This window comes from Otolemur garnettii, unplaced genomic scaffold (assembly GCF_000181295.1).
Source record: "Otolemur garnettii isolate 467f Iridium unplaced genomic scaffold, OtoGar3 scaffold00281, whole genome shotgun sequence".
NCBI lineage: Eukaryota > Metazoa > Chordata > Mammalia > Primates > Galagidae > Otolemur > Otolemur garnettii.
In genome coordinates, this window is record NW_003852676.1 from 684,753 (window position 1) to 710,821 (window position 26,069).

General features: G+C 56.4%; 2 protein-coding genes across 2 annotated transcripts in view; one reads left to right on the forward strand and one right to left on the reverse strand.

Annotated features, from left to right (window-relative positions):
- GNAZ (G protein subunit alpha z) overlaps positions 1 to 3,300 on the reverse strand; it is a 27,919-nt gene extending 24,619 nt beyond the window's left edge. The window contains exon 1 of the mRNA XM_012813591.1: positions 2,525 to 3,300. Within this exon, the coding sequence (XP_012669045.1) occupies positions 2,525 to 3,247 (723 nt within the window). The 5' untranslated portion in view covers positions 3,248 to 3,300. The remainder of the gene's footprint in view (positions 1 to 2,524) is intronic.
- Positions 1 to 26,069, forward strand: part of RSPH14 (radial spoke head 14 homolog) — a 72,978-nt gene that overhangs the window by 37,492 nt on the left and 9,417 nt on the right. The gene's annotated exons all lie outside the window — the stretch shown is intronic.

The window sequence follows — 26,069 nt, forward strand, 5'->3', positions numbered from 1 at the left end:
GGGACCTGTGGACATAGCCCATCAATGGATGGGTTGGGAGCCATATCTGGTGCTGAAGAAATTTACCACATGTGCTCTGGAGGTGACAGATGAGACAGCCACTAGTTCTAAGCTAGGAAGGCCTCTGGGCACAGCAGCATAAATGGGCAGTAGTCCAGAGTGTGGCATCAATTGCCCCAGCTCGTGTGACTGGCAGCTGTGGGGTGGCCTGTAGACACTCCATGGACCATCCCTGCAGGGCCCAGCCTGGGCACCTCACCTTGTCTCAAAGCCTGGTCAGCTCCAAGCCCTCTGCCCACAGTGATGCCTCCTCAGGGAGCCTGACCTCACTGGTCTGCTAGGACGTCTCTTCCACCAGAACCACATGTGGTGCTAGAGTGGGACAGATAGAGAGCAGGAGGGGCCAGATGCCTGAAGCCGGCTTACAGACACAGAGTTGGGAGCATGTGTACCACAGTGGGCTAAAGATTTGTCCCACCTCCAGGGGAGGCAGAGTCTGCATGCAGTTACCCATTGTCCCTCCTGGGCACACCATCAATACCTGGGCACAGATTCAAGGAGGGCCCCATGCATGGAGGGGAGGGGTGAGCCCTGCCTCCAAGGCCGCCTGATGAAAGCCATAGATCCTCTCTTCATAGAATATGCAGGCTTTCAGCACCAGGGCCACAGCCTGGAACTGTCTAGGCCCCAAGTTAAATCCCTTGGCTGAACCCAAGGAATGAAGCTGGCCTTAGGATAGCATATAGAAGGAATGGCCCTGGATGCCGGTGCTCCACAGTCGGGGATTGGGACATCATCTTCCATGGTGGAGGATCCCTATTCTCTGGGTCACCCCATGAGCATCCTTGCTCTCTCCTGAGAACCTCTAGCCTCACTTCCTGCTCCTCAGGGGACTCCTTTTCTCCCCACTCCCCCTACACCCTGGGTCAAAGGCCTCTCTCTTAAGGGCAGAGCCAGGGACTTTGTTCAGGGTTCCTGCCTGGCATAAAACCTCAAGTGTGGGGATAGCTAGCCCCTTGTCCACCACAACCTCTGCCGCTGCTGTTCCTGGCTCCTGCCACCCACTGGGTGCTCAGCTTTTGGCTTGGCTGGGCCTGCCCTTGCTAGCAACTCCTATCTCAAAGCCCCACCAGCTTGGAGCTAGGAGCTAGGCCATGTCTCCCTTGGCCTGTGCCTACCTCATGCCCAAGCCCTCATCTCCACACAAGGGTCCTCAGAAGAATCCCAATACTTACCCAAGGCCATCTCCTTTACCGAGTTCCAGCATTGAGACCTCAAGCCTAGGCCCTGGGGTCACACCCTCCAAACAGTTCTTAATCCCATCACTGCACGATTTGTGAAATCAAGATGGGGCTCCAGGATGGCAGCTGTACCCAGGGTCTACACAATGACAGACCAGTGGTGGCAGCAGTTTCTCAAATTTGCCAAACTGTTGTATGTACCAATAATGGATGCCTGGCCGGGCTTGTCCTCTCTTGTCTTGTGGCCTCCATGCCCTGAATGGAGGCAGCCTGACCACGTGCTCTATGCATGCGCCCTGGGAACCATGGGCCCACAAGCATTCACAAGGTCAGTGTCACCTACAGCCAGGGGAAGGTGGCTATAACTGATAGGTGTCCTTGCCTGGTGAGCCAGGACTTCCTCTGTGGAGTCTAGGGGTGTGGTGGTCACTTGAGGGGGTGTTGAAACAAGAGTCTATCAGGGCATGGTCACCTAGGTCGGGGGAGGGTCTGAGGCCAGGGTATCCATGAAGTCTAACACAGGGAACCTGTGAGAGCCCAGAATAGCTCTGCTCCCCAGGAGCCCCGATGTCCAAGGCTGACCTCCTAGCAGCAGGCATGGCCCTGAGGTCTCATGGTGTCCATGTTCATCAACAGACTCCGTACTCTGCTCTCTGTGTACAGTGTGAGGACCCACCCCCAACCCCCGTCTTGCTGGAGCTGCCTTGGGACATCTCTACCCAGAAGCATACATGGTGCTAAAGTAGGGCAGATAGCAGAGAACAGAGGTGACAGCCAAAGCCATCCATGAGACATGCGACCAACCCTCCTGGATCCTGGCACACCTGTGGGCATAGCCTGCCAATGGATGGGTCAGGAGCCAGGCCTGGTGCGGAGAGAATTCACCATGTCTGCTCTAGAGGTGACAGATGAGACAGCCGCTAGATCCAGGCTAGAAAGGCCTCTGGGTACAGCATCAGAAATGGGCAGCAGCCCAGAGTGTCCACTCACTGAGCTCGTGTGACTGGCAGCTGCGGGGTTGCTTGTAGATGCGCCATGGGCCATCCCCAGGCCCCAGCCCGGGCACCTCACTTTGCCTTGAAGCCTGATCAGCCCCAAGGCATCTGCCCACAGTGATGCCTCCTCAAGGGAGCCTAATCTTCTGGTCATCACACAGCATGGCCAGCCCGTGCCCGGTTCCCCTCCCAGCTGCAGCTGCAGCCTCTTCTCACCCCCAGGAGCTCACCGGCTTCCAGAAGCCCATGACAATGGCAACAAGTAGAGGAAAACCCAGGCTCACTCACCGTCTGGTTATCCTCGTAGAGCTTCAGATCGTAGCCACTGAGCTCCACACAGAAGATGATGGCTGTGACGCCCTCAAAGCAGTGGATCCACTTTTTGCGCTCCGACCTCTGCCCACCCACATCCACCATCTTGAAGGTGAGCTCCTTGAAGGTGAACTTGTTCTCCACGATGCCCGTGGTCATGTCCCGGGAGCGTAGTATGTCCTCCACAGTGGGGATGTAGTCGGGCGCTGCGATGCGCTCCAGGTCGTTCAGGTAGTACGCCGCATTGTCCTCCAGGTGGTACTCACTGGAGCGGCTGAAGCAGGCCTGGGCCCCGGCGTCAGCCCACAGCCGCCGCATGACACCCAACAGCTCTGGCGTGATCTCGCCCTTGCTCTCTGCGGGGCCGGTCAGTGCGAAAAGCTGCACGGCATCGTAGGCGCGGTCGGGGTTGTGGAAGTCGATCCTGAGGGCGGCCAGGGCCCTGATGATGCGTGTCAGCGAGTCGATGGCGTTGTAGATGATGAGGGGCTTGTACTCCTTGCAGGCCTCCAGGTTGAAGCCGCCACTGTGGATGATCTTCATCTGCTTGACAATGGTGCTCTTGCCCGAGTTGCTGGTGCCCAGCAGGAGCAGCTTGATCTCGCGGCGCTGCCGCTGGCTCTCTGAGCGCAGGTGGCGGTCGATTCTCCGGGACCGCCGTGCCGCCTCTTTCTCCTCTGAGCTTTGCCGACATCCCATGGTCCGGCAGCGGCAGGCCCAGATGTGGAGCACGGGACAGGGTGCCTTTCCCTCTTGCCTGCTTGCCTGGCCACCAGGAAAGAAGGCTGGAGCAGGGGACGCTGAAGCCTGGGCTGGTGCGCCCAGCAGATGGGAGCCCAGCTGCCCTGGAAGTGCTCAGTGCTGGCCGGGGCGTGAGGCTGAGCACCGCCACAGCCCCTGCCCCAGGGCCTCTTCTCTGGCGGGCATGGCTCTCTGCAGTGGGTGGTGACCGCCCCTCCCCTCTAGTGACACTCCACCTCCCTTGTTGGCAGTGTGGCCTGATTTGCCGTAGTCATTCCCCGTCCTCGGCCTACGGTTGGGAAGCCATCCCCATGTGTCTGGCCGCTGGTTGCTGTGGCGATGCTGCTGAGCACGGCTGGAGAGCTGGTCGCAGGTGCCGCCTGTGCTCCCTCCGGCCCCCCTGCCTCAGTCTGCTCCTGCTCCCACCGGGCATCCAGCCCTTCACCTGCCAGACAGAGAACAGTGTGAGCCTCCTCCTGTGGCCCCACCTCAGGCCGAACTGGAAAGCAGAGTAGCCACAGTCCACCCCAGAGAGCAGGCTGGGAACTATCCATCAGACCCTCTCTTTTCCACAGAGCACTGCAGGGGCTTTGTCCAAGCTGCAGCATGACAAACACGCCTGCTGCCACCTGGCCATCAGCCTGTAGCCAGGTGCACGGGGAGAACGGCGTGAGCGAGGCCTCCACCCACCCAGCCCCAGCGCTGCCTTCCCTCCACCACCCTTTCCTGCCTACCAGGCCCATGGCCTTGCCCTCCCTGAGCCTTGGTCTCTGTTTAGGACTCACAAGTAAGCACACTGTGGTGCCACCTGGGACCCTTGTCTTGGAGGGTGCTAATGGAGCTGTTTTACAGTAGAGTTCTGGCCTTGGCTCTGCCTGAAGGGAGGCACCTCCCTGACTGACTACATCCATGGGAGCTGGGTCCCCACTGCTTTCATGGGGCAGGACATGTACCTGGCCAGGGAGAAGCCTGGCTGTGTTTTCCCTTGAGGCTCTGGTATCTAGTAGATGGGTAGGCAGCAGAGTTAGGTGGGGTGCTGTGGTGGGCAAGGTGGGGTTGGGGGAAGTTTGGGCCTGAGGTGAGGAGCAGGGGCCAGCAGGGCCTGGCCTGCACAGCGTGTTGTGGTGATGTCCACTTGGGAAGACAGGAGAGGGAGAGGCCAGAGCAGCTCCTGAGGGCAGTGTCATCTGAGTCCAGGAAAGCAGGGTGGGCCAGAGGCCTCCCCAGCTCCAGGCTGAGTCTGTCACCCACCAGCCTGTTCATCATGAGGAGCAGCTGTGCTTAGGGGCAAGCACAGGGCAAGGCCTCCGTGTCTGTGCTCCCTGCTGGCCACCTCTGGCTATACTCCACAACAGCGCTGTCACCTTCCAGGTGTCTGGGCAGCCTGCCCGTGTTAGGGCAGCCCCCAAAGCTCAGGGTTCTAACCCCCGACTGAGCCCAGGGTGGTATCTGCCCCCACCACACTCATGGGCACACCTCTGTTCCTTCTCTCGCCTCTATCCCTGCTCAGCAGCCCCCACAGCTTCCCTGTCCCTGCCCATGGCCAGCACTGACCCCTGATGTCCCTGGGAAGCCCCAAGGCAGACAAAGACAAGAACCCAAGCTTCTCCACTCCTGGCATGACCAGCACCAGAACTCAGCCTGCCAACCGGCCTCTGCTCCGTCGTCTCCATCCTCCTTGTCATCCCACTCCCTCCTCCCCTTGCCCAGACCTTGACCACTAGCTCAGCACTCCTGTCCTCTGTCAGCAACTGTGGCCTCCTAAACGCTTCCCGCTCCCCACACCTACCAGCCTCTGAGGTCCGAGGGCTCAGTGAGCATCTCTGATGCTATCTCTCTCCTTGGTCCAACCCTGATGGCCCCCACAGCTCTTAATGTGGTCAGTCTCATCCCTCACTGGCCCTGGCCAGCACTTTTCCCCCCTCATGGGCTGTGTGGCCTCAGGCATGTCACTGGCTGTCTCAGACCAGTCACAGGTCTCTGTGAGGAGCTAATACTCAGCAAGTGCCAGCTCGTGGCAGTCACCGCCCCACTGTCCTTGTCACTGTGAGTGTCACCCAGCCCACTAGCCTCCTCCATAGCAGTCTTCAGCTAATGTGTGACCTACGTGACCTTGTATGCTGATGCCACCTCTACCCTGACCAGAGGGCCAGTGGAGATGGCTGTCCTTGCTCAGCCCTGTGTCGGGAGTGCCTGGCACACAGCAGGTGCCTAGTAAGTGCTGGTGGTGGAAAGAGGGAGGGAGGGAAGGAACCAGACTCAGAGAGGCTCAAGAATGTCCCACTTCACTGTAGTCCCACCTGCCAGGCTGGCACAGGTGTGAGATGTATCAGGGAACGCCCAGAAATATATCTGCTGAGTGCAGTGATGAAACGGTCATTCAGCCCAGTCCTAACAAAGCTAGAATATTACATGTGAGAACAGAAGCCTTGAAATGACCCTAGCCCTGTCACAGAGTGGGGGCTGGCAGGGAACCTGCTAGTGTAATACGCATGGCCCACATGTGCACACATGTACGCACCGTGTAGGCAGAGGTCTGGGATGGCATTCTCCCAGCAACAGTAAGTTCTGTGTTGTGGAATCATAAGAGATTGCTTGCTTCTTTGAATTTTACCATGTTTCCTATATTTCCTTCAATCAACTTTTGACGGAATAAGGGCTTGTAAACTAATAGCGTGCTGTTCACGAGGTCCTGCCTCTCATCACACCTAGGAACTGCCTCTCTCTGCCATTGGCTGTTAGTGAGTGGAAGACAGGCCCTGTGGCTGCTTCTGCATCTCTGTTGATGACCTTCCAGTCCCCTGGGTGTGGAAAGGCATCCAAAGCCCTCACCCCACCACTCAGGGTAGCTTCCTGCACCCTAGCAGCTGCTGGGGTACCTGGGCCAGGCTGCCTGCTGGTGTTCTCGCTCCGCAGCAGGCCAGCAGCCTCCTGTCAGACGCAGCATCCAGTCGGGCTGGGGATATCCCCCATATCATCACTGTTTTTCTCAAGTTAGTGTTTTAAAATATGAGAAACAGCCAGGCCCCAATGAACTGACTGATTCCCTTTAAGCTGATCAGTGTCAAGGATAAAGACCCCCCAAGCTATTTGCTGCCACCTAAGAAAAGCAGGTTCCCAGCTACCTCAGGGACACCTGCAGTGACCCCTCTCTTGGGACAAAGTCTGGTCCAGTCAGGAGACAAGAGAATCCCAGATCTAAGAGCCTATGATGGCATGGGGATCATGGGCACCCTGCCTCAGTGCAGGGCTGCAGCTGAACAGGCTGAGACGCTGTCACTTCCTCACATGGCACATGATGGCCCTGCAGTCCCTCCAAGTGGCACCCCTCAATCTGGGCCTTGGGGAGCTCCAGGCTTGACACCACCAGTGGGGCTTGCTCTGCAGCCCCTGGCTTCTCCTGGGCCACTCCCTTTGTGTGGTGCCTCTTGCCAGGCTTCTGCATGGAGCTTGGCCTGTTCCTCATGGGTCAGCTCATACATGGCTGTCTCCTTTGCTGGCTGGGTACCCTCCCTTTCTGTGGTCTTGCCTATCAGGCTGGGATTTCCTTAAAAGCAGGGTGGCCTTGTGATGTGGGAGGAAGAGCCAAGCCTGTGCCATATCCTGGCTTCATCCCCCCATTAGAGGGCACTCTAGGCTGGCCTCCAGCTGGGGAGCAGGGTGGCTCCCTGCAGGCAGCGTACCTGGGCTACACCTCCTTCTACCCCCTAAGCTTTCACCCTGGGGTTGAGACCTGCCACGGTGGCCCTGAGCCTGGTGCTGCATCTTGAGGAGGGTGAAATGCACCCAGCCAGCTTTGGTCCTGAGCTGCTTATGCATGTGGGCAGATATGACCACACTTGCACACAGGCAACCACACAGACACATATGTGCACTTATATATTCTCACAGATGTGCATAGGGACCTGTGGGCACACACACATCTGAATGGACCTGCATGCAGGCAGCTGTACACTGTCACAAACATGTACCTGCACACATGGCTTAAAATTTTTCAGTGGCTTCTTGTCTTCATTGAAGACCAAGGTCCCAGGTGGGCTTCTGTTCTGCTCTGCCCCTTCCTCTCATCTCAGGCCTCTCCTTTCTCTGTGTCCAGCCACTTGGACTTTCCTCCTCTTCCCCAGTCACACCGCAGTGTGTCTCTCCCATCCCTAACACCTCCCCACAAATACACCATAAAGCCTTTGTACACATTCCTCCTCTCCCTGTACTCTCTTTCCCTCTGATCCCTCTTAGATTTCCAGCCATGCCCAACAGCACTCTGATGAGGGGTCCTGGGTCAGGCCCTGGGGACCCACAAGCAGTTTCTGGGCTGGGGAATGATGTGGTCACGCTTGCTCATGTGCACACACAGCTCCATGCACATGTGTGCAGGTAGCTCTGTGCCTGTGTGAACCTGTGGCTGTGTGTACATGCAGACCCAATGGATGTGTTTGTGTGCAGCTACGCGAGTGTGTGCTGGTGCATGCGAGCATGTGTGTGGTTGCATGCGGTGTCCCAGGAGCAGAGCAGCCCAGGGAAAGGAGGGATTGGCTGTGGTGTGCAACCCGGCTGAGGGGGGCTGAGTCAGGGGCTCTCTAGTACCCGTGGCTTTAAGCCTGGCACTTGGGAGGGGGCCTGCTGAATGAGGCAAAGATCCAGTCCTTGCATTTGCTCAGGCATGGAGGGCAGGAGTCAGACCACGGACAGTAAATAAAAAGTGAGTGACAGAAGGTGTTTGTTCTATGATGGAAATGGAGCTCCTGCCAGGCTGCAAGTCTGTGCAGGTGGGTGGACTGGCCTCTTGATCAGTGGGGGATGAATGTGAGCAGGTGGTGATGGAGGCAGGTGGGAGGAAGGAACTTCTGGTGCAAAGGCCCTGAGGCAGGAACATACCTGTTTAAGGGACAGGAAGGAGGCAATGTGGCTAGTGCTGTGAGTGGGGGTAAGAAGTCACTGAAAGGGCAAGTTGGGAGCCAGCCAGGGTTTGGGTGAGCAGTGCTGTGACCTGCTGTAAGTGTCCCCAGCATCCCTCTGGCTGCTGGGCTGAGGCCAGGCCAGGGAAAGCTCCTATATGCAGATATCTGGGCAAGAGGGGGCAATGCCAGTATGGCCTGGGGGGGAGGGGGATGTAGTGAGCGGCTCTGTAAGATGCGTGGGCTGTATGATGGACAGTGCTTGGTGCTGGAGTGGTGGCTGGTGGGAGCAAGGAGGTGTTGTGGGCATTCAGGGCCTGGCCAGCAGGTTGGGAGCAGGGAAGTGGCAGGCATGGCTGTCCCTATAGAGCAGGACCCTGCTCTGCACATGGCGGGGGCTCAGTATAGGTGTATGGACTGTATCAGGGAGACCCTGCCCTGCCCCTGCCCCCAGCCCACCCACGTGTAGTGCTTGAGCCATGTAGCATTTGAGGCATGTGCCTCCCAGGGCTGAGGGCCTATGGGCTGGGCTTGTGTTGCCTCCTCCCAGTGGTTCTGGGAAACAGCTCCTCTTGGCAGCATGCTCTTGACAAGCTCTATCCCACTCCTTAATAGACCTCCTGACTCACTTCTATGCCCAATGCCAGCCACCGTGCCACACTGCCCCTTCCTCTAGAATGTGACAGCCCAAGGCAAGAGGACATGGTCATGGAGGGAGTAGCCTGGACACCCTCTGCTCTGGGAGCCACTGCTCTCCATTGCTCTCCTCAGATGCTATCCCTGGAGGCTCAGCACACGTTGGCACAGAGCTTGGGAGATTCAGCCTGCCATGGGGTGGGGGGTATCACCCCCCACCTGCTCTGGTGCCTCCCACTCTCTTGCCAAAAAGCCTTGCTCAGGGCTTCCTCCACAATAGTCAGCACACACAGAGTCACCACCCCCTGCCCCGCCCTGGTGAGGGAAGATGGCTCATAGCCAAGGTCACCAAAGGTGTCAGTGCCCAAGCTGGACTAAGCCAGGGGAACTCTAGGATGGGAAGACTTATCAGCTTACTGGCCAAGCTCCCTCATCACTGTGCCCCACTTCCCCAGGAACAGCAGCCCAGCCCCTCACTCTCCAGACCCCTCACTGCCTGCCTCTCCTCTTCACCTCATAGGAAGGACTGCCCACGCTGACCTTAGACCCCCAGAAAGGATAAGCCAGGATGGGGTGAGGGTTTAACATGCAGACTCTTGCCAGGGAGGCCGTCTGGGCTCATGAGGACACACACTGTCCCCAGACTGAGGATGGATGGACAGGCACAATCATGTCTCAGATCATGTCTCAGGCCCCTGAGCAGAGGCCACGCAGATGGCCAACCCTGCTGGTGATGGGGGTAGGATCCCAAGAGGTGGCAGACAAAGCAAGGCTGGTCCCCCAGCACACCTTCAGGCTCCTAGGTCTTTCCAGATACAACACACTCTGAGTCTTCAAAGTTCTTGCTAGCTCACGCCCCAGCCTAAGGCCCTGGAGCAGCACTGTGGAGGTCAGTGGGACTGACCTGGGAATGGCAGCAGGAGTCACAGCCCATCTCAGAGCAACAGGCCTGCTCCATCCCACCACCTGCCCCTCACCCTGCCCTAGAGTCCCCTGTGGAGGCTGAGCCTCCCAGTGCGTCCAGAGCAGGGCTATGACTCAGCACTGCCCCCCCCCCCACACTCCCAGCTCGCTCAGACGCCTTCCACCCTGGCAGTAGTGGCCCTTGCACCTGCCAGCTCCACCCTGGCACCCAGTGACTGCTCTGTAGTGACCAGGAGGGAAGCAGAGGGTGGACTGGCAGTAGACCTTCAGGCTCAAGGTGCCTGTGACCACAGGGGCAGGACGGGGAAGCCTCAGCCCCACAGCCAGCCATCTAAGGAAATGTGTTTGGGGTGCCCTGAGCCTATGCTTGGGGCATGAGGCCAGCTCAAACTTGACTCTGCTCCCAGCTGGTGCCCCATGTCTCCAGGCCCGTGTGGGAGCTCTTGGGCTGACGTTCAGCCACAGAATTTCTATTTGCTTCTTTTAAAGAGTGGGTCCTGTCCCCACCCTTTGGAACTGCTATCCCCATGTCAACTCCCACCGTGCCTCTATTTTAGAAACTGAAGGTCTGGATGGCACCTGTGGCTCAAGGAGTAGGGTGCAGGTCCCATATACCAGAGGTGATGGGTTCAAACCTAGCCCCGGCCAAAAACTGCAAATAAATAAATAAATAAATAAAATAAATTATTAAAAAAAAAAAAAAAAGAAACTGAAGGTCCGGAAAAGCCTGTGCCCATGGCCACTGCTGATTATCAGCCTTTCTCCCCCTCTTAATAAGGAAATATTCTCACTGCCCTTTTATGCCTGGCTTGCTAAAATCGGGCTTACTTTCAGTTGACATACTGCCTATTCCTTTCCAGCCCAAGCATCACGTCCCCTCATTAGGTTTCCCAGAGCCTGACTGGGGCTCACAGGGGCCTTCTCAGCAGTGGCCTCTAGTCTCTGAGGAGCCAGGTATCCTTCACGCTGCCCAGTTCCTCTGTCTGTTCTGAACGAACAGACATGGTAGCTCCACGTGTGCGTCTCTCCTTCTTTACAGTGGTCCCGCACACATTGCCCTAATAAGCTGGTTGCTGTCCAGGGTTCCCCAGACTCTCCATGTGTGTCCATGAAAGATCAGAGGCAGCTGTGGGCTGGCCCCCTGGGAGGGGCTATCCCAGGGAGCCAGGCATGGTGGGCTGGGCGGAGGGCTTTGGCTGCTGTGGCTCAGCAGGGGCTCCTTATCTACAGTACACAGAAGGAGGGAAGGCACATGGGGACCTGGGCCCAGAGGCCCATGGCTGGAGACACTCAGGGACAATGCACCTCCATCCAGGACCTGTCTGCTCCACCACCGGGGTGAATGCCTGGCTCACACACTTGTCATCTCATAAGAGAAGGGCTGGGAGGGGGCCATGGCTCTGTGGATGTGGAAATGGAGGTGTAAAGACAGGAGGCGACTTCCTCAGGGTCGACTTCCTCAGGGTCGTCTGCTGAGAGTCTGTAGGGCTCAGCTCTCACAACATCCTCCGACCCCCGCCCACTCCAAGCACCTGTCAACTGTAGCCTAATCTGGCCAAGTCTGGGTATTACCTGCTGTTACTGCTTTTCTTAAGTCACCTTTAAACTTAAATAAATGTACTTTAAAAAGAACTTCACATTTCCATTGGAAATGGAAAGCCAGAGTCACTCGCCATAGACAGAAGCAATATAAAATCTGAAGCACTGTAAAGGAACTGCTTTTGCTGCTAGCCAGTGACTGGCATCTGCGGAGGGCCAGGCGAGGCTGCTTGCTTTTGGTTAAATGCAGGGAATAGCGCCTGCTAGACAGTGTGAGAGCCACGCTGGCATCAAACCAGGATTTTCTCCTTGAAGGAAAGGGATTGAAAGAGAAATAAAAAAGGACTACCTTCCTCACGAAGGGTTAGTGCAGCTCATGGCTACAGCTTCAGGCCACCTCCTATGGTCTGGTGGCTGCACAGGCCAATGCTTGGTTGCCACTGCCCTCTGGGGATGCAGGAGGGGTGCACAGGTAGGCTGATAGACAGCTGGGGCAGATGCAGCGGTGCTGGGATAGGGGCTCTTGGGCTGCAGTATCAACACTGTACCCCTCATCCTTCAGCCAGAGGCCATCTCATCTCAGAAAAGTGGGTCACCCCTAGCAGCCCAGTTCCATTTGCTTGTTGGGAAGAGTGCCCTCCACTGCTTCTCCTGTTGCTCCTGCATCAACCAGCACATGTGCCTAAGCCTGAGGCTCTACCCTGAGATCTGTATAGGCAGCCAGTTGATCAATCAACCTGCCCTGATCAATCCTGTGCCCTTCTAGAATGCAGCCTCAGTGTGTGTAGCCCTGCTCAGGGCAAGTGGACCGATGTGGGGAACAAGCTGAATGTATGTGTGTCAAGGAGCTCAGATTCTTGGTGGGGAGCAGACAATACCGTCAGGTAGAATTGCGCCAGTGAGGAGCCACCAGACACTAAGGGGCTGGGTTATTCCTAAGCTGGCCTGCAGACAGGGCTGGAGGGTGTTCTGTATGTTTCCCATGGACTAGGCACAGCCTGGGGGTCGCTACCTAAAAACTAAGTCTGCCTCTTTAAGTAGGGGTTTCCAGCCAGAGAGGTGCCCCCCAAACTCAAGGGCTTGGAAGAAGCTCCCTACCTGGTGGCCAGCAGGGGAGCAGGACAGGCCTCCTGAGTAGTGGTCTTGCTGGACGAGGGAGAACCAGTTCTGCAGCGCACTCAGCAGCAGGTAGCTTGCCTGGATGTGCGGTGGGAGGGTAGACCATGAAACCACAGACAGCGTGTGGTGGGCTGAGCAAGCCAAGCCGGTGTCCACACTTAGGCTTGTCTGAGAGGGCGGGGACCTGTACTCCCTGCAACGTTGTCCTAATGGTTCCCTGTCCAGCTTTCCACCGGGTTGGTAAGGGCAGGGCTGTGGCTCTCAAGGTTTCCAGGGCAGGTATTCAGGGTGAGGACACATCCATGCATTGTGCTAGGGCACCCCAGTGCCTCTTCTACCTGCCCGGGAAGGGCCTGATGGTTTCAGGTTTTTGATGCACCACCACACACAGATGCCTCGATTTACAATGTGTCACACCCCCGAAACCCCACTGTACATTGACAACAATGTTAAGTTGAAATGAATTCAATACATCTACCCTAACAAACATCATAGCTGAGCCCAGCCCACCTCATGCGTCCTTAGATTCCTTACATCAGCCTACAGCTGGGCAAAAGCACCCAACACGTACCTCACAGGGCTGACAGAGAGAAGCAGTGGGCTGCACAGGTACTCTGGGGATGGTTTCTGCTTCATGCTTACCACTTTCACACCAGTGTAGAGTCTACAAACCAGGAGTCAAACCATCATAAGCTGGGGCCCATCTGTACCTATGGGCTAAAAAGCCATATCTCACGGACATAAAACCATACTTGCCTTGATGCCAGGGCCAAGCTGGGACCAGGACAGACCACCCTTCCAGGAAACACATCTCTCACAATGCATGGCCCCACCCCGACTGGCTGAAAATGTCCTTCTTGAAACCCAGGGAGAGACTCCTTGCTCACAAAGATCCCCATCCATCACCGCAGTACCGGGCCTATGTGACCTTGAACCAAGCCTGGTGAGTGCTGGCTTGGCACTGGGACTACACCTGTCCCAGGAAGAGATGGCCAAGATGTGCACAGACAGGCCCTGCCTCAGCCTTAGGGCTGCCAGGGCCTCCCACCTGTGCCCCCAACCCCCACCTTGGGTGGGGTTGGGCTCCTGCTCTGCCCTCCTCCCCCAGTCGCCAGCTCTGCTTCCCCTGAAGCAGGTGCTCTGGGAAAGATTTGCAGAACAGATGGATGGGAAGATGGATGAACACCAAAAAATATTTGTACAGGGCTCAGAAGCTTCTCTCACACTCCCTTTTGAGTGTGTTACCTAATGTGACCTTTCCCAGGAACCCACAGAGGGGTCGTGCTACCAACCACATAGGGACCCGGGGATTGAGGTCTCAGTCCCGCAGCCTGCCCTGAGACTCTGGGACCCCTGTGTAGGGCTTCCCCCTACGCCCTAGGCACCTATGCCCTCCTGCTCCTGCTTTCCATAGACCCTCAAGTGCACATCTCATCTGCCCTCCCCAAGCTGCAGGCAGACCCCAGCCTTTCATGGTTTCCAGTTCCTTCCATGTGTGGACAGAGCCCTTCTCTTGAAGCTTCTGTTGCCCACCCCTCCTCTCTCTCACTCTCCTGTTCCCTCTGGAGCCTCCTGCCTAGTGTGCCCCACCCGCCACTCCCATCCCAGCCAGCCCTGGCCCCGTGGGAAACTGGATTCCAGGCCCAGCCTTTCACTTTGCAGAAACTACCCTCCCTGTGTCCTCTCATGCCAGAAAACTCTGCACTTCCCTGAAAGTTGCCCCTGGACTTCCCCTTGGGTGGGGTGGTGATCCAAGGATCCTTTGTCTCTCTAGTCCTAGGGAGAGGGGTTTCCAGGGTAGCTTGTCCTGGGAGCTCTGTAACTTCATCCAGCAACCCCCTCCCCACCCTCGGCCTCAGGGTTTATAATGTTTTCAAGTAGAATGACCCTCCCTATATAACAAAAAGTCCCAACAAGAAAGATCAAGCCACAGATTCCACCCTAACTATAGATGTATTTATAATATCCATTAATGAGCAAAACTCGGAATCAAAATTGGCTGGTTGCTCTACTGAGAAGTGAGTTCCCTGTTTTTACCTAAACAGATAAACTTACACACACACACCAATCTTTGGAGAGAGCTCTGACCTTCTGGAGCCCAGGTTCTCATCCTGGACTTGCTGGCACTGTTCCCGCTCAAGCCACAGCACAGCTGTGTGACATCTGGTTTACTTTCTCCAACTCAAAAGTAACAGGGATCCAAACCCTAGGTGGTTATAACTCCCTGTTCCCAAACTTATGGTTGTCTTGTTCACCAATCTGACCTTGACTTCTACTGAGGCTTTCCAAAGCATCCACTGTATGTCCACAGAAGCCATCCCTACAGGAACACTGTCATTTACACAGTATTCAGGGACGTAGTTAGAATGAGTACTCCTAGCATAAAGGGACAAACACGACTGCATCAGACAGTGTGGCCAAAGTGCATGGGTTGGGGCTTGGGATGTCCTGCAGGGCTCAGCCAGCCATGGACACAGGCTGGACACTTTATGAGGAGGCAGATGTGCAGCCACTGATCTGTGCATGTGTGCTGAGGATGGCAGTAGGAAGGGTTTCTGTGCACCAAGGTTTCTGTAAGGCTTGTAAAATGACTCTGCATTTCATTTATTACAACAGCTTTTGCAAATATTTGAGAAATGACAGTGTGTGCATGCGAAAAGCATTAATGATCCTGGGCTCGGCCATATGATTCCATGTCTGTCGCTTCTGTGCAGCCACTCCACAGTGATCAGGGCCCAGGCCACCAGGCTGGTTTCTCCTCACCCTCTAGCCCCCACCTGATGGGCCTGGCCCCTGCTGACCTGCAGCAGGTCTCTCCTTAAAAGTAGGCCCCTTCTTTGCCTCCTCCAAGCTCCCTGCTTATGTTAAAGCCACGGTTTAAGCGCATGGGGAAGACCAGGGTTAACATATACTGTGTCTCCCATGAGCACACAGGCCCGACCCCGTCAGCAGCTCTGCCTTGGCTGGGACTCTCAGTGGCCTTTTGCTAAAGGAAGGGGGCATGAGATGACAAGGGAGACCCTTCCCTACATCCCTGAGCTGTCCTGGCTCTGGGCACCCACAGCCACATGTCCAGTCTTCTGGCTCACAGCCACTACAGCTGAGCAGACCAGGAGCGATAGCATCACCTGAGGAATGCTGACTCAGGAGGAAATCCAGCCGGACGTTTCCCTAGGCCAGGAGTAAATAAATAAATAAATAAAAACAGAAAGGTTCACCTACAGAGGGGTAGGCAGCAATGATAGCAGAGAAGAGGCAGGGCCTTCGGCAGGAGCCACATCCAAGAGGGTGTTGCCTGCGGGGCCAGCTGTGGCCTCAGGCTCCCGGTTTCCTGAGGGAAAGAACTGCTATCTTTAGTTGATCAGGACCTTTGCTTGGGTGGGGAATCTGATTCCACCATTCTGGGTCTCTGTGGCCCTGCAATCTCCTTCTCCTGCCAGAGTGTGGCATCCCATAATCCTCTCTCTCAAACCTGGATACCCTTGGCCAAACCCCCTCTGGGGAGGGCTCCTTCCAGGGACTCCTGGGCCCCTTCAGCTCCTTGCCTTGTCTCTCCTACCAGGCAGATGGGCAGCACCTTCTGTCTGTTCCCTTTTTCTTTCTTGCCCTACCCCACAGCCTGTGTGCCAAGCCCCGAAGCTCACCCCTATGTGCTCAGAATGCTTTAGGTAGGCCAGAGTGAGTCTGGGAAGTGCAGATTCCCAGGTCTGAGGAATATGTGCATTGTTCTGTCAAGAGCTATGGGTCCTCCTGAGGCCAGCTGTCTGGGGCTGCTAGCATTGTGCTTCCATCTGTGGCCCCTGAACCCCATCTGGATTGGGTCCTTCCTCCAGCCCAAGCTGGGGATTCTTATGAGGGAGGAAGGGAACATTTAAAGAGAAATCTGTAGGAGAAGGAGGGATACAGGATGGGGCCAGGGAAGGAGCTGCCCCACAGGGATCTCAGGAAGGAGGAACATATTACGCTGTCCCACTTGAAGAGGGGACAGAACCTCCCAGGCACTTCCAGGAAAAAGGATGCTGAGGGCCCAGGGCAGATCTTAGATAAGAGGTATGACTGTTGAATGGCAGCTGGGCAGAGTGTGCTGACATGGAAGGAGATGGGAGGCACCTGTGACGTCCACTTCACGCCCAGCACACTGTCCCTCGGGAGCGCCTCAGGTCAGGATTGGGCGTGGCTGGACTGGAGGGTGCCCTCAGTCGACATTGTCTCTTCAAACTCTGACCACTTACCCCTGCCCTGCCAGCTCCAGCCTCTCTGCATAACGACAGGGACCTCACTGGTCTTGGCTGTGCCCAGCCCCCTGTACTGTCACTAGCAGCCAGTGTAAAAACCAGGCAGAATGTGAGGTGGCGCCTGTGGCTCAAAGGAGTAGGGCGCCAGCCCCATATGCGGAAGTAGCGGGTTCAAATCCAGCCCCAGCCAAAAACTGCAAAAAAAAAAAAAACAAGGCAGAATGCATCTCTCTGTGCTTGAAGCCTTCTCCTGCTTGCCACCCACAGGGGCCACAGTCAAAGTCTTCCTAGGACGCTCTCTCTGCCCCGGTGCTGCTGTGCTGTCACTCTTGTTGACCCTCAGCTGATCCTCCAGCACCATCCTCTGCTCTCCACTTTGCACCAGCTGTTCCTTCTGCCCAGAAAGCTCTTTATCTACAGAACCAAGTGGCTTCCTCTACCCCTCCAATGGCTCAGTTGTCTCCTCCACAGGAGGCTTCCCTGCCCATCCTATCTACAATTGAAAATGAACCCCAAACTCCCAGACAGCCACATCATGCGGTCCCTCTCCAGCACACTGCCTAATTCACTTAGGGGGTTCACTGCACCCTCATCGCACTTATAACAAGGGGGGCCCCACAGGTCTGTTTGGTCACTCATGTATCCCACATGCCAACGAGGACCTCACCAAGCAGGTGCTTATAAACAATGCCAGCCCCTCATGGTAACTGAGCAAGGGATGGGGACAGTGGGAACTCTGGGATATCTCCTGAGAAGGGCCTTGGCCTTCTCCTGGATGGACGTGGGTGGATGTGTGGCTATCTCCTGCCTGGACTTGGCTAACTGTGGCAGTGTGCCACCATTGAGCCCCAGGCCCAGGGCCAGGCTGCCCCTCATCTATCTCCTAAGCCCTGTGGGTTGGACTTCTGCTGCTGCCACTGAAAGCCTCCCCCCCCAGTACCGCATGGCTCCAGCCATGGCTCCTTACAAGTCTGGGCTTCACCGTCACCTCCCTGCCCAGCCCTTTTCCTATGTCAGTGGCACCTAAAACTCTGGTGCACCCAGAGCCCGAAGGTGCATCTCAACCTTCTGCTCCAGCCCCTTAGGGCCACAGTAGCTGCCTGCTCTACCCCTCCTCTATCCACTCCACATTGTCCTGGGGGCAGGAGGGAGAGTCCCAGAATAGCCAGTGAGACTGGACCAACACACAGGAGACTGAGGCCAGGTAGGGGGACCAAGCCCAGTCAAGGACTCCAGGAGCCCGGGCAGGGCTGCAGGGGCAAGACCAGGAGGCTCCCTGGAGAAGGTGCAGTTGCTGGGGGAGATAAGGCACCACTGTTTGTGCTCTGTGCTGTCCCAGCTGCCGGGCAAGGGTAGGGCGGGGCATGTCCATGCACGCGGGTGGTGTTATCGTAGAGGGAATCGATGCCTGGCACTGGCCCAGTGTTTAAGGGAAATGAATAGATTTTGGCCGAGGACAAAGAGAGTTTGATTAATCAGAAATTGGATAATGGAGGCAACACTCTAATTATTTTTCTTCCCAGCATTTTATCAAGAAATATGTTTGCACAGCATATCAGAGGTAACAGAGTGGGTGAGGGGGTGATCGAGCTGGAGGAAAGCCCAGCTGGGGAATGAACCACCTGCACCCACCCCTACCAGCAGGGGCTGGGTGGCTGGCTGGAGTCTGGTCACTGCTCCCAGGGCCATAGGAAGCAAGAGGGGCCAGTGGGGATAGCCTGAGGCCATACATAGCTGGGCAGCCTAAGCCCAAGAGGACATGCCCTACAGAGCTGCGTGGGGCAGCCATGAGGGACCAGGAGGAGTTATGTGGACCCCCAGCTCATGGGGGACCAGGACTTCCTGGAGGCAGGGCAGAGACTATAGGTATCAAGTTCTCCAACCATTAGTTAAGGATGGTCTTGGGCCCCTCTCAGCATCTTGGAGGGTTTTCGTGCCTTCATCCCTGGTGAGCTGTCCATGGCCAAGGCCAGACAGGACCACTAGGCCCCTGCAAGACACAGAGCCTGGGACTCACACACCTCAGCCTCCCTGGTCACTCTGTCCTCTCCCTGCCTGTGACTCCACTCCTGCTGCAATGAAGCCAAGAGTACATAGCTTAGCCAGCACCCTGTCTTCATGCTATCTGGTCTCTTAGCCCCAGGCAGGCTTCTTGGGACTCCCCAGAGCAGAGCTCGGCCTAAGGTTTATACCCAGGAAGAGGTTCATAGCCTTGCTAAATGGTTGAGTCTCTGCCTCATTCATTCACTTGCTTGGTCATTCATTCAGTGTGCAGCTGGACCCTGGGGACACTGTAGGGAACAAGGGTCCAATGAGAGGGGAAGAGATTCAGTAATGACCTGAGCTATTCCTGAGGCTCAGGATGCTAGCTGCGGAGGTCCTGATGGGGATGTGTAAGGGGAGATAGGCTAAAGCTGCCAGGCAGGGGTGCATGGTCGGGTTGGCCATTCACTGGTGAACACATCTATATACTGCCTCCCATACTTACTGCAGACATCACCAATCAACCATGAGTGCTTTCTCTCTGGGCTGAGATGCAGCGTTAGAAACTTGGGTGGCCATTCCAGAGTTCGGGTAAGAAATGAAAACTATGCACACCCTCTGCCTAGCTCAGAGCTTCTGATTTAAAGGTAAAGGAACTGAGGCCAAGAGAGTGACAAGGACTCACCAGGGTCACCACTACAGGCATGGATGGGACTCCTACCCAGGACTCATGCCTCCATGTTGGCCTGGCTGAGTGGTCACTCCCTGATCTTGGGACACAGGGCCATGTGGAAGGCCTACTCTGTCATAACCATGTTCCTTCCCTACTATCAGGGTCTTGGCTCACCCTCTTAGGATACTTTCCTGAGGACATGCCTCTTTGTGCTATGACTATGTGAATCCCTATGTCTGACTAAGGCCCCACTAGTCCTGCCATGTCACTGAGGAGCTGGGTGTCAGCCTGAGGCATCTGATTCAGTGTGAGAAGCCAGGCAGTCCACCTGCCTCAGGCTGGAGGGGGAACCACAGTCAGGCCTCGTGGGGGCCTAGTCAGTGGTGTCCACTTGTGGGTGGTTTATGTCTGGTGGCCAATCCTAAGGCCCAGAGCCACAGCCTGTTAGAAGCAGAAGGCTTAACTGGAGCAGCAATTCTGCAACCTGAGAGCACACGCCTAGCCCTCCTGGGAAAGGGGCTCAGTGGGACCATGTGGGCGTGCCTGCTTGCCAATACTCCCCACGTCCTGGGCGTCAATTCACCCCTCTGTCCTACAGTCAGGCCAGAGAGAGACAGAAACACAATAAATAAATAAGGAGCAGGTCATACTGTGGTATGTGGTGAGTGCTAAGGGGAAACGGCAGTGGGAAGGGGCGTGGGATGTGTGGCAGGAGCACAGGTGCTGTTCTAGACAGAGGCCCGAGAGCCTCCTGTGAACTCGCAGTGAGAGGCCCTCGAGACCCTTCCTGTGTGTAGCCCTGTCCAAAAACGGTTTGTGGGAAGAAATAGCAACGAAAAGGACCAGCTGGTCCCTCTGGAGAAACCAGCCTTCCACATTGACACAAGGAGGCCGTGGCTGAGAAGCCAAAGGGAAGCAATTTTAGGCAGGAACCAAGAAGGTGCAAAGATGGTGGTGATGAGCCGGGCTCCTGTGCCCGCCTCCACTATGAGAGTGCCTCCAGCAGGGAGGGGCCCGGCGTCACCCTGGGACTAAGTCAAGGCACCCCTCTAGGGCTTGAGGGCCTAAACCCCAGTGTCTGCGGGAAGGGCCTCACAGCCCACCCACTTCAGCCTCTTGGTTTAGAGCAGTGGTTCTCAACCTTCCTAATGCCGTGACCCTTCAATACATGGGGGTTCCTCATGTTGTGGTGACCCCCAGCCATAACATTATTTTCGTGGCTACTTCATAACTGTAATTTTGCTATTGTTATGAATTGTAATGTAAATATTTGATATGCAGGATGTGTTTTCATTGTTACAAAGCAGTCACGACCCACAGGTTAAGAACTGCTGCCCTAGAGAAAAGGACACTGGGTCCCAAAGAGGGAAGGTACCCTGTCTGGGGGCACATGGCTATGGGGAATAGATCTAGCCTCACTGTGCTGCCTCTCCCAGGGACGTGCAGTGAGGAAAGATGAGGCTGGATAGAAAAGGTGAGGGTTGGCCGTAGCCCACCAACCCTGGCCAGAGCAGGGGCCAGAACCCAAGAGTTGGTCTCCAGCCCAGCAGGCCCAGCCTACCCTCTGTGACCACCCTTCTGTGACTAGCCAGGGCCAGGGGGCCAGGCTGCCCAGGAGGAAACTGGGCTGCCAAATGCTGCTGAGACAACCCCTCTGGTTCCGGGACACCCTTCCTGGCACCTGGTGAGCCAGACCCAGTGGCTGGCCAGACCTACTGAGGCACTGGGAACCCACTGTCTAGGGCATAAGTGACCTCAACCATAGACCTTAGGTAAACACGTTCCTTCTCAGTGTCACTGGTTATAGGAGGACAAAGTGAGCTCAGCCCCTTGCAGGCACTCAATACATGACCCGGCGCAGACTCTATGTACCCTTCATACAAACACCTGCATCTGGGTGCTGGGGGATATCAGGCCCAGTCTGCATGCCTAAGGACCTTGTCCTGGCAGCTCTCTGTCCCCAGGGCCAGGGTAAGGCTGTTCAAGGAGGCAAGGGTCTCCTGAAAGGTTTGCTTTGACCACAGTCCACATGGCCACGAGAGGCCTGGCTGAGCCCTTGGGGACTCGTATGTTTCCGGCTGAAGGCTGCTGGAAGTACCACCCCCAGGCTCGATACTGTGAAGGCCCCTCCCTACACTATGGCTTTTAGCAGTCTCACTTCTTAGCACTTTTTGATGGATTCTCCAGGGACGTCTCTAAAAGAGAGTTATACCTTAATTTAGAAGCAAGTAACTCAAAACTATGTGATGTAGCAGGTTCCCTTGGAAAAAAGACGAACTCAAGGAAGCCATTGCAGTGTGGAGCTGTGGCCATGCTCATCCAGGGCCTGCTGAGGGACCGTCCAGACCTCAACCTTGAGATGTGCCTCCCACTGCCTCCTGCCCAAGGGGCCACAGACAGGAGGAGGAAGCATCAAGGTGCAGCAGGCAATTCTTCACGTAACGTGTGGCTTTGGGCTCCCTGGACCATGAAGTCATATGAGGCTCCCAGGTTGTGTCTGGCTGACTCCAAAAGCAGCCCCAATGGTAGAACACAAGGCACCCAACCCCTCAGAGAAGGGAGGAGAAACACACTGGACAGCAGGAGGCAGGCAGGCCATGGGTCCACCCTCTAGGCCTGCCTTCTGCTTGGGACCCAGCACAGGCCCAGAATCATCTGAGGTTATGGCATGCTGGGAAGTCACACAGGTTTAATGCTCTACTGTCGCTGTTCTGAAATGCTTAATGATTTTTATCAAGGGGCCCCACAAATCAAGCAGTTAGCTGTGCCCATGTTGCTCAGTCCCTGGGCTCCAGCCCCCATGGCGCCATCACACTCACTGGCTCCTAATCCTAAATCTCCTTTTCTGCATGCTCCATTTCAATGTGTGCTTTGAGCAGTGGCGCTGCTGAGGCCCAACCCAGCCTCATCTGGTCCCACCTATCCTCAATGCCCAGGTGACCTCAATCAGTCCCTGGCTTCTCCCATACCTCAGTACCAAAGACTCCCAAGTTGCTACCTCCAGCCTCACTCTCCTGTGTGACCACCATGAGCATGAATCAGTGGCTTCCAGGGCCTCAACCTCAATTCCCCACTCCTTGACTCTCACCAATGTATCTTTTGCCTTGGCCTATGGCTGCTCCGTCTTTCCACTGGCTGTCCTCACCTTTATTCCATTGCAGATCTGACCTGCTACTCTTTAAAATAAATCTCCCATCTACTCACTTCTTATGGCCTCCAAGGCACCTACCACCACAGCCTCCCCCCTGGGAATGTTGCAACGGCCCTTGATGGCCCCTGGATCTTACCCCACCCCAACCTATTCTCCCACATTAGCAAAGACATCTCTTAAAAAGTGTAAATTAGCTCAAGTCTCTCCTTTGTTCCCAATCTGCCAAGGTGTTCCCACCTCATTGGAACTAGCACCCAGACCCCAACCAAGCCCCTACACTGGGCTCCAGCCACTGGCCTTCTGGGGGCACTGCAGCAGCTGGGTGGCATCTGCTTAGTGCCTCTGTACCTCCCTTCACCCACCTGGCCAGCCATGCCACTTGCCCACCACTTCTTCATGGCACTGAGCCAACATCCTCTCCCAGGTGTCCCACCTTCTACTTTAGTTTCCTCTGTGGTACAGCACTTGGTAACACACATTACTGTCAGCCCCTGCCTCTCTGATGTGAGCACCATGAGCAGATGTCACATCACTGCTGTACCCCCATGCCGGGTACAGTGCCTGGTACTCGGCAAGCATTAGTCAATGTTAGCTGAACAAATGAATGGATGGATTGTGTCAGGTTCTGCTCCTCAGGCTCCATGAGATGGTTAGCCCCTGTTGGTTCACTCCCATGGTGGACTCATGAAAGGGGCCAAACTCATGGGATGCGGGGACCTGAAGGGCACTCTTGGCACTGGGTGCAAAGGAGGACAAAGAGGCTCAGAGAGGATGGGGCTGGACCAGGGATCGCAGAGCAAAGGCCTGACCTCAGATCTCCTGCTGCCTCGATCAGAGTTCTCACCTACCACTCGTGTACACAAGCGCCTGTAAACTCCCACACCTCTTCCCAATCTGCACAGGCTGCGCTGGGGCCTCTGCCCTGGGTTTCTGTCGGGGGCTGACCCGGTGTCTGCACTATGTGCCTCTTCACACTTCTGTGCTCGTAGGTGCCCCCAGAGGCTCAGCTACCCCAAATTTCCTTTGTAGGGGTTTCAGGAGGGGGACAGCCTAATCTGTCTCCTCCAGAGTTGCTAGGAGCTGGCCAGCATGAAGCAGGATGCCTTCACCGCTGTACAGCATCTCTGACTAGCACGGGACAACACAGGGCTGCCTGCTCCTTACCTCCAGGGAAGGAGACTGCACCCACCCATTCACACAGGCAACAAATTGATTCAGCATTCCTTCTAAGTAGAGGTTGTTGTCTCCGCTGGTCTCTTTGCAGGGGCCCTGGGCAGCCTTGCCAAGTTGTTGGGTGACCTAGAAGTTCCCAGAATCACCCTAGAAGCTCCTAAAGTCCAGATCAAAGTGCTTCTCTTCCTTGGACTCCAGGAGACAGGACTAGTGGGTAGGGAAAGCCACTGTGTCCCAAACCCAGAGCCCCAGGGCAGGACCCTGGAACAGGCCAGGGGAGAGGTACAGAGTGAAGCAGCTTGTCCTGTTCAGCAAAGACTGCACACCCTCCGAGGGCAGGCAGGCCCTGATCTTGCTGCAGCAGTCTGGCCGTCAGCCATAATCCAGCATGTGTGTTTGAAGGTGGACATACTACAAGCATGAGTAACAACCACCTCTTCAGGGGAGAGCAAAAACATTTCCCGGAACCAGCAAGCAGATCTAGGGCAGAAGGGGACACTGGCCTTCTGACGGAGAGGAACTATGTCTTATTCACCTCCTGTCTCAGAAAATCAACGTCTGTTAGAGGAACACACTGAAGAGTTTTAAGCCAAATGTCAGCATCTCATCATCTCTGGAAATAAGGCACGCTCAAGGCACACCACTTTACCCAAGCCTGGCTGGGCCCTCTGCACCCCCCATGGCCCTCAGATGGATGCTCCCAGTCTGCCACTCTTACTGCTCTCAAATGTCCACAAGCCGGAGGCAGAGTCACCTAAGCATCATCCTGGAAACAGGCTAAGAAGGAGGCACTGGGGGGGAAGATAGTTACCCAGGGCTCTGGCTCAAGACCAGGAGCTTTCCCTGGTCCTTAGTACTCTTCTTGAGGCCCACCACAGTTCTTGGGGTCACAGAGGTCTCCCTTTTTACAGATGAGGAGGCTGCAGTCTCCACCATAGCCATAGCTAAAAGGCAGGGGGCTGTTGTACTTCCCAGCTCCCTGGGCCCTCTGTAGCCCCACCTGCCTCCCTGCTATGCCTCCTACTCCTTCCAAGCACACCCAGTGCCACACCAGACCCAACTGCCCAAGCTCCTCTCTGTGCCTCTGTCCATTCTCTCCCCTCTGCAGCAGTGCCCACCCCATCTGTGCCTGTGTCTTTCAAGCTCCAGTTCAAATGTCATGTTGCCCACAGGCCCATCTGACCCCAGGCCGGTCACCTCTGTGGGAGCCCTCCTGAGGCTCTTACACCCACACTTGGACTGGGTTATCTGGGTGGTGGTGAGTCAGTCCTCAAAGGGCAGGCCCAGTCCACTCCCATCGCATCCACCCAAGTGCCAGGCCCTGGGGGAACTCTCCCATCGTATCCACACAAGTGCCAGGCCCTGGGGGAACAAGTGCTCAGTAAATGTTTGCTTAATTGAATTTGGCCAAGGAGCCTCCTCCAGACAGCTCCATCCCAAGGGCAGGGAAATCACTTGGGCAAAAAGGAGCTAGTCAGGGACTGGGCTGCCTCGCTAAGCCAAACAGACCTTTTCTACTAGGCGGGTCCCTCCACCCTGAGAGGCGGACTCCAGGGAGCTCTGTCTCGCTTGGCACCGCCTTTCCATCCTCTTCTGTCAGAAACAGGAGCCCCAGTTCTCGGCCTAGGCCGATTCTTGCCATCATCATCACCCAGAAAGGCTCAGCACCGCCCTAAATGCAGAGCCCCCTTGGACCGGCTGCAGGATACCAAACCCAGCCTTAAGGCCCTCACACCCCTCCCCCAAACACCCCCACCGCCTTTTAAGGGAAAAAATATTGAGCCGGGAACATATTACAATCGCAGCGGGTCGATACTCATCTCTAGCTCTGAATGCCTCCAAGGAACCTGCTCTCTGCAAGAGCAATGAGAACTGCAAGCTGTCGGTCCCTGGGCCCAGGCCTCCTCGGCCCTCTTTTCGGTCTCAGCCAGGCAACGCGTTGGCCCTTGGGCCGTCCGGGATCGCCCCTCCCGTCTCCCCCAAAGGAGACACCGACTCAGCGCCGCTCCGCAGGTCGCCTGGCCTGGCCCCGGCTCCGCACCAGCCGCTGCTTGGGCGCGCCCGGCGGACCCACTTGACATCCCCAGCGCCCCCTGCACACCCTCCAGGGCCCGCGGCTGCCCCTCCTGCGAGCTCCTTGGCACAGCGGCAGCGCCTCTCTTCCGCAGCACCTGCCCGCGTGAGGCTGCCCCCTGCCCGGGTCGCAGGCATGCCCACTTTTGCCGGCCCCAACACCGGCCGGGCATCCCCTGACGCTGCGCCCCTGCGCCGCCAGCCCAGGCGGCTCCCCAGTAATGGCCCGGAGGAGTCTCGGGTGAGGGTGGGGTGGATGCCCCGGCCGCGACCCTGATCCGCCGCGCGCTCCTGGGCCGCGGGTCCACTCACTCACCTCCGGGCCGCGACACCGGGCATCTGCCGAGCTGCTCCAGGCAGGGTGGGGCGGCGGGGCGAG